Genomic DNA, 12127 nt, shown 5'->3' with positions numbered 1-12127 from the left:
AACCCCAGTGGAATGGCCAGGGTGCCTTAAACACCCCTTGAACGACTTTCACACATATTTCTCTTCACTTGTGAGATAAAGCAATTTTCAGCTTCTGAGCCTCTCAGGTAGCAATTTGAAAGATGAATCTACTCACCGCTCAACCACCAAACTGACAGCCTGGGTCAAGTCTGGATTTGCCACTTGCAGGCGTTTCCATAGGGACCACACAAACTCCTTGTCTGCCTGTGAAAATAAAAGAATCAGCTGGTCAACGGATGTTTGTCTTAATTGAGATGGATAGCTTTTGATAAATTTGTCTCAAAATGCAAAGAGCCTTGCCTACAAGGAAATCCACAGAAAACATCTCTGCTTTACTCAATGAAAACCAAAATAAGAAATACGATGCTCAATGTCATCATACGACAGAAGCCAATCAATAATTTAAATATCTTGTTCAAAATACTTTTGATATGGCTTGCACTCGCTAATCATGAACCTCGCTTAACGGGAATTTTTATCTCTGAGATGTGACCTTCGACTCAAGGGGAGCCAGCATTGACACTTGTCATTATGCACTATTTATGACTGGGGAGTGCTGGGCTCCAAATCAAAACACAGCAGTCAAGCTTGCATTTTCTTTTTTAATCAGTTGCACTGCGGATGTGTTTTTCCACCACAGCTCCAAAGTAACTAGCCCCAATGAAACAGAAAACTGATGACAGGGAGAGTCATCTTCAAGTAGAAAAACCCAGCCAGCCTCTGACACATTTCCAATTCAAATTGTCTCGCTGTTTTTTTCAAACATTTCTAAACTACATTACATTTAATGAGGGACATCTAAAAACTACATTTTCTGACATTAAAAGACAGAATTATACCAAATCGACTTAATATAAAATTATCTGATAAATTATGTTCACATCATCATAAGATAAAAGTCATCCCTCCCACTGGAATCTACTGGTCTCCAATTAGTATATGAATTTTAACCCCCTTTTCAAAAGTGTCTAATCAATTATTTACTAAAATGGCAGAAGCAGACCTTGATAAGACCATGAGCGGAACACATAAGTGGAAGGACCGTAGATCTGTCTCCGTATGCATCTGTGTGTAAGTGAACGTGGGTGTGTGTACAGAGTGAAGGAGGATAGAGGTCTCATCAAATCAGGCCCAGCGATACAGTTAACGATGAAATTAAGCAGTGTGGATGACTTGACATAGGTGGTCTCCCTCTGCCTGGCCTTTGGCTGCCATTAGCCGTTCCACAGACGAGTCTTCGGCGAGGACCCTCATCAAAATCTCTCCGTTGCCATATGTGTACTTAAAGATGTACTGAATGTGTGTTTGAGGGTGTCTGAATTATTCATGTTTAATCTAGACACTGAAACACCATGGGCTAACTATGTGAGAAAGTATCTGGAATTCAGCCACATATTAATAAAATTAGCATGGTCTAGTAGGAACATTTGCTGGCCGACAGATGAGACGCTTTGTAGTTAATGGCCGTCCTGAAGTACATCTTGCAAGAGACTTAAGACATCAGTGGTATTCAAATGTCACTATTTAGATCGTACACTGCACAACTTAAGGTTCCCATTAGATAGAGAGAATCACTGATGTTCTACTCAAGACAAGACCACCAAGGCTGGCTGCGAGGTTCAACGTAGGGCAGCACTAACTTTCTGAAGAGACAAAGTCTTACTGGTGAATTAGATTGTACCATAATGTGGTGCTCGCACAGTGTTATGGTGCCCTTACTTGTTTCACGTGTTTTAGGACAAAGGCCTATTCGTTAGTTATTAATAATTAGGTGATGCGAAGCAGTTGTTGGTGGTTAACTAAGCAGAAAACTCAAAATAGTGTTTCTCAGTACAGTGAATTGGAAGCAAATTATTTCCATTTTATGGTTAATTTACTTACACAAGTAAGTGAATAGATTTGCACCACTGAATTGGTAAGGACGTCTTGTGTTAGAATGTATGAATATGTAAAAAATTGTTAACTTTACATAAAATAAATGAGGTAACAGGCACATGTGTGATTATTGCCCAAAAAGCACCACAACGGTCCTAACCCATGTCCGGTGATATCTTAAGTCAAATAGAAACTCAAATGTATCACATTATCTGCTCAATCCCAGGCGCTGTGTGTCCCTGTAAAGTAAGGTTCTGTGAATATGCAAAGTGAAAGATGCTGGGTTAAGTTCACTCATGTTATTAGGCACCACCTGGTGGTGAGTATGCAAGCAAAACCCACCTCAATCCCTGACTTTTAAAATGAAGATGACAGGTTCTCAAATCTGTTAATGAGATGTGTCTGTTTTTCTGTGTCTTCTATTCATTTGGACAGCTAGAGACATTTGGAATATTTGTTAGGCAGTATTTACTGTATTTGTTGAATGTTTTTAATATGTGGTCAGGTACTTGATAGACTGTTGCAGCCATACCCGCTGTGACTAAACAATTTATGCAATTTGGTGACTTGTTAGTCACTAGTCTCTAGTCTATCTCTTCCTGATGAAAGATATGGTTTTCTGTGACTTTTGACTGCTAATCATCAACCTGACAACTATTACCACAGGTCCCTGCCTTATTAGTGCTGGTGAAACCAATCTTAGGTAAATCATACGCCTTTATTCAAAATCAAATATAATCATAATTAGGATTAAGTGTTTGGGGATTTGATAAAGCTGGTAGTCATTGTCTGATGGAAATCATCTTTCTTTTTCACACTGAACCTATTGCTCATTAAATGTCCATATTGTCACATAATGTCACTAAAGAAATGCCAATGTTAGTGTGTAACTACGTTATAAGGAAGCAAGCGTGAATCAACCGCATATTAATACATACCTGGCATTGCATTAACTCATCTGATAAACTCTTCACCTGCTCCTCCAAATCCAGGATGCGGGTGTCGTCTTTGGAGGACATTTTGGTTCTGAAGGACGCAAAAAAACCATATGATTTCAGTGATTTGACATTTTGAAAACGTGTGGCAGTGAATACAAGATGACAGTTAAAACGTAATCGACATGGTGGGTTGTATTTGAGTGAATCAGCCATGACACGGGTGACGAAAACAACATTATCATTTTGAAAGCAACATCGAGAGGGGAATGAACACTACTTAGTTAAAAGTTAATGTGACGTTAGAGAACGTTTGTTCTTGACTCGACGTGACGTTAAAGTTACGTGTCTCGCCATTGGCAGCATAACACAGTCAAACTCCATAGACGCTCTTTAGAACATTTTAACTGCGCAGTTTGCATCTTACCTGTTGCGATAACTTCCCAACCAGCCAGATTTCAACACTTTAGCGGAAGCTTTACGCTTACAGCACGTCAGTGAAACACGAAAGTGCTACTGGGTGGCAGCTAGCTAAGCTGACGTTAGCCACTTAGCTAACGTTAACGTTAGTTAACACACATTATTATGGTCTCCGTTTCTCGTGTGCAGTTGACAGCCTTCCGTGTTACGTTAGAACAACGTCACGGCGCCCTTGAGCTGTAGTTGGAGTTTAAGCATCCATTAAAATGAACAGTTGTAGGCTTTATATAAGAAACAAAACAAACTTTCTCAATGAATCACAGCGTTGTCAATAGCTACCGAAACGCTCTTCCTGTTTCAAACAAGCCCGCTGTTTTTCCTTTCTGTGCCTCCGTGTCGTCACCACAATCACGTCATTTTACGGCGGCTACAACTAATGTACGGCAGAGGGATGCGAACGCAGTCATTGTCAAAGACGGCTCCATCATTTGGGCGGAATATAATGAGTCATTATGGTTGTTTCAGTGGATCCTCGACCCCACGCAAAGAATGATTTATGTACAAAATAAGTCTTATAAGTACACACCCTCTGGATTAAAAAAACCCATTGACCACACACCTAATTTAATAGTTGATAGAATATTTAATTTACATATGATCACTGATAAGTCTGCAGTCGGCTAAATGACTGTGTGATTTAAGACTCAGACACAACAGCCTCTTATTATTATAAACAATACTCACTGAATATATTTGTTAACCTTTTTCCTCACAGCAGGACACATAAACAAATATTATAAACTGTGTTCATGCATGGTTTGATGCAATTAAACAGCGCTCTGCTTTTTCATACACAGTATTACAATAATATGTTACTTAATATGGTAATATGGTATGCCAGCGATCATATTGTTTCAATTTCCTCAGCCTCATATCACTTTCTCAGTGGTTCATTTAAATTACCTGAAATGTAGGCCACTGATACATTGATTTGTCATCTTTATGTAGAATATTTTATTCCATTATTTCTTGAACTACTTTACTACTAGTTTTATGCTTTCTGAAGCAATAGACACAAACAAAATCCACTGCACATTGTGTCCGGCATTGTTGTGTAACAAGTAACCAAAAAGTGATTGGATTTAATTTTATAGGGTCCAGAGAACATGACTTGAAATCCTGGCAGTGGTTTCTTTAACCAGCACCATAATCAGAGGCACATTTTAGCTGACATACCAAGTTTGAGCAATGCTTCAAATCAAGACCAAGATTCCATGGGTAAAATCTATTGGCTCTAAATTATAAATAAAAACTCATATCAGAAAGAATTCTTAATCATTTGTGGATGAAGACATGCTTTGGTGTGTGCAATTATTCATTTGTTTTTTTATCTTCTCACCATAAGGGTTATCCAATATTTCCATTGAAGAACAAGGGCTGTTAACAAGTTATTTAGAATCTTAAATCCACGCAATTGAAATGTTTTGGCGCACGACTGTATGATTCTACAGTTTCTTCATAGGCTGTTTTGAAATCTTAACTGCAAAAGCACATTGGCTTTATTACATTTCATTTTTAACATATTGTTCGTCATTAAATTTGGTTTGAATCAAAGAATTTATATCTACTTGAAATGTGTTGTCCAATTGATAAAAACTTTTGAATCACATTAAACGTCTTAAAGATGTTAAAGCAGTTTGCACAAGAAGAAAAAAAAGCAGAAACCTAAAAATTTCAAAGGTGGAATAAAAAAATGTCACAGAATCCACCAGAGAATTGTCTCTGTGTGCCAAAATGTTTGTAACGTTGATATAACGTGGCAACATATCATAGGGATAGGCTGTGTAGCTTTTGTGCTATTACAGACACACACACACACACACATTCAGAATGGGGATTCCCCTGTGTCCGCAGTTCTGTTTTACAAGCCTATAAATCTACGCTTGTATATGAAAGCCCAACAGCCACACAAAAGACAGCAAAGAAAAATGACAGCGAGGCATGGTATTGATCTTTAAACGGCGTGTTATGTTTACAGTGTTGTTTTTCTTGTAATCAACACTTTACTCACCCCTGTTGATATTTGCTCAATTTCTTTTGTTTTTAATGATCCGCTGTGAGGTCAAAGACATTATGTACAATACATCTTGAATCTCTGAATCCTCGGTGGGAGAAAGGGAAAATGAACATGGCCGCGTGTTTGACATCTGTTTTGCTGGTGAGACAGGACAAGTCCATATTGTGTAGCTAATGTACTTATGTGTCCAGCCAAATTTGGAGCACAGGGTGAGAGAGGAAAATGAAGAAATATGAGGACTGGCACTCCTTTTCAGTCAAACAAATGTTGGTTCATCTGCTCCCTGCTTCACACACACACACGCACACACACACACACACACACACACACACGCAGAAAGAGCAAAGATGCAATTGACTTAGCATGATTAGGCTGTTCCTTGACCCACGAACACTGCCTCTCATTAAGATCCTCATTTGCGGAACAATTTTAGAAGCAGTAGACTGGTACATAATGCGCAACATCTGCCTGCCCCCTGATTCTTGTTCGGACGCACAAACTGACACATGGTATCTGTGAATACGCCTCTCTCTCCCTCCCCCCATCTCTCTCTCTCTCTCTCTTTCTCTCTCTCTCTCTCTCTCTCAATGACCATCAGTCAACTGCAACAGTGTTTGGAGTCTGGACCCTGCAGTTGCACCTTCATCTTCAGGTCAAAAGTCATTTGGAATTTGCTTATGAGAAACCTTGAAAGGGATTGAATACGAACAACGATCATATGCCACAATACTGTCCATAGAAAGTACAATTAACTCCATTCTCTCCGAGCAAGCTGGTAACTCGAAGGGATCATTTTTTTAACCATCCCCTCTTTCATCATCAAATGTGTGTAATTTGGCCCCAGACATTTCCAGTTGCTTGAATGTTCTACAGACATGTTCTACCATGTTTAGACACTGACTGCTGCTGTTGCTGCTCTTTCGTAAATCTGAAGTAGACTGAATCTCCCTCTTTTAAGTGCTTGTTGTCTGTCCCACTAATGACAGATTAATTCAAATCTTAGTGCATCCTAGGATTCAAAAAGAAGGCAGATCTGTGCCAAGCCCTCATTTCATATCACCAACGATGTGCTTCCTGCAAAACAACAACAATAAAATACATTTTCTCACTTCATATTTCACTTCAACCGTTCATTATTGATTCCCCTTCTTTCATCTAAATGCTATTATTTGGATGTATGAAATGTACCTCAATCCGTGTGTCATTTACACTGTAACAACTTTTACATCATTACATTTATTTTGTCCAATAAGCCCCGGCTCCTGGAGCCAGATTGAGTCAGAAAAAAGGATCACTACTCTCACAATAACAAAAATAATAATGTTGGGGACATTTAATTAGTCTGCGTTAATGAAAAACATCCGAATGAACACTTGGTTATGAGCAGTTTTAGGAATTTTGGTCTGTGACTAAAAAAAGACCAACCCAAGAGTTATACTAATTTTGAGTATAAATCTATTGACACAAACCATACCCAAAAATTAATGTCAGGTCCCTGAAATGTTTTGTTGTTTGGAGAAAGACGGTAAAGTGCTTAAAATTGCTCATCTGATTATAACACGTTGCCTGTCATAATAATATATATTTAACTGTTTCTGTGCTATGCTGAGATTATGCGTCCGACCCAACTAAACGACACACACTGTCGCTAAAAGTATACGGCATAGTTTGAGTATCTTACCGGATGCCACAGAATGTGACTGAGCTGCGAATACAAAACAATAGAGATGAAAATGTAAAACGATCCTTGTTTGAAGATGTCTCTGTGGGCCTCTTGTGCCTAATTGCCCAACAGTTAATACGTGAAGAGCCACCCCTTGAAACAAGACAGCTCTTGCTCTGACAATCCCAATAATCTCGCTTGTCTCACTTCTGTTCTGCCTCAGCGGAGTCACAGTGAAGCTCATGTGCTACGCGGCGTTTAATCTACTGGGGTGGGGGGGGGGGAGCGGGGGGGACGAGTGACACAGGACTGTGATCATGCAAATGCATCTGCATGAAAAATTCAAGAACCAAATGACAAGCCCTGGTGTGCCGATGCCGACAGAGGAAGGAAGAGAGGCGCATCCCCGGGAAAAACATGACACTCCACGGAGGATTCGTGAAAGCTCCGTCTCCGCCTGGCGCCTCAGGTAAGCGCGGATATTGTCTGCATTAATGTGGCCTTAGCTTTGATGCTGAGAGGAGGAAAGAACCCTGAGAACTGCGGGAGGTGACAAAGGATACTAAATAGTCTCAGGTCCCCTGCTTTAAAGGAACATTGATTGTACAAATGCCAGTTGGGATGTCAAACCCGCGCAGTGTTTAGCAGAACATCGCCCCCGCTGCATAGAAATGAGACAGGCCGCAACATGTGGGTCTTTGATGACACTATTTGCGGGATGACGTTGTTTCTTTAATAACCTGCTAACATACTGGGTCTCTTTGGAAGTTGAAATTGACAAATCTTGTTGTCCCTTAAATTTGTGCTTATTCGCCGGCGTTCTGTTTGTACACATTTCTATTCAAGCGATGCCCTGAGGGAGGGTTTTATATCTTTCACTAAAGTCAGTGGGAGAATTTTCAAGCCCCTATTGACCTGAAGCATGAGCCATCCTCATGCTGAATCCTGTGAGACCTTGGACCGCCTTACAAAACCCCAGGACAGAGAAACCATTGATTACCAGTCTTCTCTTTTTTTTTCAGCCCTATCTGTGCACCTAAATCGGACAAGTCTAGTTCAAAACCTTCCCTCATCCCAAACCTTACACTCTGTCTTTGCCATCATGTGCATTCCTGAAAGCATGTGATGTCGCTGACCTTGCATAAGCCCCCCAAACCCCCCCCCCCCACCCTCCCCCACCACCACCACATGCTGTGTGCACAAGCCCCCTTGTTTGTGTCCTAACCCTCGCACCAATGAGACGGCATGGACCTCTGTTTGACTCCCATCTGATGACCTTCTGGTCCTATCCTCAACAGACCAGAGCTCTCATAAAGGAGGAATTGATCCACACAAGACTTACCTCTGAGAGTCAGCAGCGTACATGTGTGTGTGTGTGTGTGTGTGCGTGTGTGTCCACAGTGCCATGAAGCTCACTCCTGGCTCACCCAACTGGCGTGCCATCCCAGTCCGGGTTAGCTCCCTCAGGACGTGTGGGAACAAGGAGTCAGGCTATTTCCCTGGGGCTTCCACTAGAGAGCTTGTCCTTTACTTGGAGACGGGGTAAATTAAGGTGGTGAGGTTCATATTTCCCTTGTGCATGGGAGAGGAGGCCTAGGACATGGGACATTGATCTCCCTGAGTAAATGTTGTCCAGTCGGAAAAGAACTTTTAGATGAGAAAAGTATTTGTCATATTTACACCACCTGGGATTGCTTCTCGGAGAGTTTGGAGAACTGTTTCTAGACAGTTGTACTAAATCTGTATTTCCTTTCATTATCAAATGTGTCACTTAAATGATCAAGGCTTGTTTTGATTGTAAGAAGCCCTCAGAGGCCAATTTGTGATTTTGGGACCATGGAAATGAACTTGGCTTGACGTGATGACACAACGTAATAAAACAAGAAAATACCAGGTTAGAATGTGTCTTGTATTTACATAGGATCAAAAATATCACATCACTAGCGGTAGTGATCAAGAAACACACTCCGAGCCATCAAATGAGTACAAGCCAGTCCTTTGAAAAGCCTCAATGGTCCATAGTGATGGTTGAACTGACCTTTCTGGATCCGTCTATGCTTTAGTAGTGACTGCAAGTTAATGAACAGACGGACCTCTGTGGACTTGATGGATCCGCGAGTGCGGTGTCCACGCTGGTGATGGACGTCCCGAAGGGGTGGAACACTCCCAAAGCCAAGTCCAACAGCTCATTATCAGTGGTCCCACTGGTTAATTAGTGAGCAGCGGGATTCTGTCACATGAACAAATGAACATGTAGTCTGCTTTTCTATCACGCAGCCTTTACCTGTTACCTACAGTACTCATTGAATGGTTCTACACACAATACTCAGGGCCTTTTCACACAATCTAACGATAAATGGAGTGGATGTTGTCCTCAGCCGATGATGAAGACGCTCTACCTGTGTGAATAGTGCGAGACTCTTTGTGGTTTGTTTACCTGGTGCACTTATCTCTGAGAACCTTACCATGTGCTTACAGGAGAGCAGCACCTTTAAGTTCATGACTATCATAACTATGCTATCGCACATCTTGCAGGCAGGGATTTTTTTTTTTTTTATCTGATAGATCGTAAACAGCAAAGAAAACAAGGGAGGCGTTTTTTTCCTTTTGACGAGCGGTTCATGTCATATTACTCATCCACGGCCTAATAAACACTGCTGAATTAAAAATACACGTAGTGAGTCAAATCAAAGCGGCATCAAAAGCATTCGAAGTGGACGCCAAATGATTCAAACAATCCTTTAAGGGCCCTTTGTTCCGCTGCTCACACGAGTATACGTACTATCTCCTTAAATTAGCAATGTAAGCCATCTGACAAACACGCACACGGTCCTCGCTCTCCCACGGCCTTGGCCAAGGGATGAATATGCATATCCTGGGACCTCGGTAGCTTGTTACCCTGGAATGAATTCTACACAAGCCTAATCCCTGATCTATTATTTACCCCTTGACCAAACATGCAAGTGGGGCTTCCAGGCGCTCGACTGGGATCCTGCTGCCTCTCTCACCCCCAACGGAGGAGTCTCGGGCCGGGGAAGGACTGTGTGTCTCTCTTCCTGCGCCACTCTTATGCTCAAAGACACAAGCCTCGCTCCTTCAACTCCTCCACTCTGGAGATGTCTCAGTCAAATGTTTGAGCAAATTCTTCATGAAAAAACCAGCCCACCATGAAACTTTAATGCTCTGCATCTGAGGAATATGAGGACGTGACGTGGTGTCACATCCCTGCAGTGCACAGGGAAGCCGTGAACTATTTCGAACTTCCTAAAACTCGCGCGGGGGGGGGGGGGGGCGTGCGTGCGCGTCCCCCCCCCCGCGCGTGCGGGTACTTTCCTGGCGAGGGCAGAGAAAGTGGGGAAAAAGGGGAAAGTTGACATTAAATGCAGCTTTTAGCAGCCAGAACAGAACGGAGAGTTTCAAATATAGCAGGAAACAAAATAAAACTACTTGTGTTTATTTTGTACTAGGCCATTTACTGTATGTCGCAGTTTTTTATTAAGTTTTTATTTGGACCACAAGATATCGACATTAAATATCACAGAATCCTCGCTGCCCTTTCAAGTGTTGCTCCGCGCCGTAACACGCGCGTCTCTGTGCCGAGTTCTCAACTCGTTGGCTGAGGGTTTTTTTTTTTTTTTTTTTTTTTGCCACATTTCTGTCACACAAAGATGTTACTCTTCCTCCTGACACGACCTCGTAAATCAGCTCATCGGGCTCAGGAACGGCGCGGACCCACAGTCACACGCGGCGTGTAAAAACACCCGGCGTGAGTGCACAGCAGCCGCCTTCTCTCCAAGCCCCGGACGCGCCGCTGCTCTCCACCGCGCGCCGCGCTCACTCCGCACAAGGAAAACCATCGGGGGAGTGAAGGAAGGCGTTTTCTTGCTCTTTTTTTTTGGTGGTTGTTGTTGCGTTTTTCTCTCAAAGTAAGAGAAGAAGTTTCAACAGAACTTCTGCTTGTCAGCGGTCCCTGTCTGTATTTGACTTGTTTAGTTTGCAGTTTGGGAGGGGGGGGGGGGCGAGTGTCGCGGCCGTGCGTTTCGTCGCCCTTGGAGCAGCGCGTCTTGACGCGCGGCTTTTTGTTCTCGGTGAAGAATCTCGGGATAAAACGATCTGCTGTTTTTTTTTTTTTTTATCTCCGTGTTACGTACAAAAAGAAACTGTCCCTAGACGTCGATGAGACGCTCGTGAGAGGAACGCCGACGTTGATCCACCTCAGCGCGCGCGCCACTGAAGAGGAGAAGGTTCCCCACTTGAGGGCGAGATCTGACTTTTTTGAGGACGCCAAGTTTTGAAAAGTCTCGAGGTCTGTCAGTTACAGCATGCAGCAATGGTAAATATGTTTTTACTCTACTGGTGCTCGCTTCGTTTATTCATGTGAAACATGTCGCATTATACAATTGGTAACTTCTCTTCCCTTTTTCTGTTTTTTTTTACAACTTCTCTGCTGCTCTGTCATCTGCACTTAGTGGACCGCATGAAGGTTAAACAAGTCATATGAGCATTCTATTCCCCACACTTGTCTCTTGCAATATCCACTACTGACTGGATATGCTTATATACTTAGATTTAAGAGTAACAACGTTTTGCACTTTTTCCTTCCTTACTTTTTGTCTTAAACAATCGGTAGTAATCATTGCATCATTTGGAAGCTTTATGGCCATAATCAGAAATAGGACCTAGAATCTGTAACATTCTGAGCAACAGCTGTCATTTGATGCCTGCTGTATTTGGGCCTTCATGTACAAACGCACACAAACCACTGAATGCAATTCAATGCAACTTAGTGTAATGTTTTGAGAGAGCAAACAAGTATAAACGGGGGCTGATAGAAATGTGTTTGTATGTTTACTTAAATAAATGTTAGCAGACTTCATTTCATAACATTTCTCCAGTTATTTTTTGGGCCTAAAATCCCCCCCCTGCAGAAAATCCTGCCTCACCTTCGGCACGGCATGCTATTTTTCTGCAACGTTTTATTGGTTTCCTGAAATATTCACAGTCTTTTTTTCAGGTGACATTTGGTGTGTCTCCTGTACAGAAACAGGTATGTTTGACCGTGTTCGATGTCGGTGAAAACAAAAGCTTTGGGGTGATGCGAATGACCACCTCATCGACTCGTGTCACTGTGGACCC

The 12127-nt window shown here is 42.1% G+C and overlaps 2 protein-coding genes across 2 annotated transcripts in view; one reads left to right on the top strand and one right to left on the bottom strand.

The window, feature by feature from the left end:
- Positions 1-3644, bottom strand: part of cntln (centlein, centrosomal protein) — a 69967-nt gene extending 66323 nt beyond the window's left edge. Inside the window, exons 1-3 of the mRNA XM_037473067.2 lie at positions 3259-3644; positions 2835-2922; positions 137-225 (exon numbers count right to left, since the gene is read on the bottom strand). Of these exons, the coding sequence (XP_037328964.2) occupies positions 137-225; positions 2835-2915 (170 nt within the window). The 5' untranslated portion in view covers positions 2916-2922; positions 3259-3644. The remainder of the gene's footprint in view (positions 1-136; positions 226-2834; positions 2923-3258) is intronic.
- Positions 3645-11177: 7533 nt separating this feature from the next.
- The window catches only part of bnc2 (basonuclin zinc finger protein 2), a 138948-nt gene continuing 137998 nt past the window's right edge, over positions 11178-12127 (top strand). The window contains exon 1 of the mRNA XM_037471050.2: positions 11178-11324. Coding sequence (XP_037326947.2) covers positions 11322-11324 — 3 coding nt within the window. The 5' untranslated portion in view covers positions 11178-11321. The remainder of the gene's footprint in view (positions 11325-12127) is intronic.

This window comes from Pungitius pungitius, chromosome 9 (genome assembly GCF_949316345.1).
Source record: "Pungitius pungitius chromosome 9, fPunPun2.1, whole genome shotgun sequence".
In the NCBI taxonomy this organism is placed as follows: Eukaryota; Metazoa; Chordata; class Actinopteri; order Perciformes; family Gasterosteidae; genus Pungitius; species Pungitius pungitius.
This window is presented reverse-complemented; position numbering and strand designations above follow the sequence as displayed.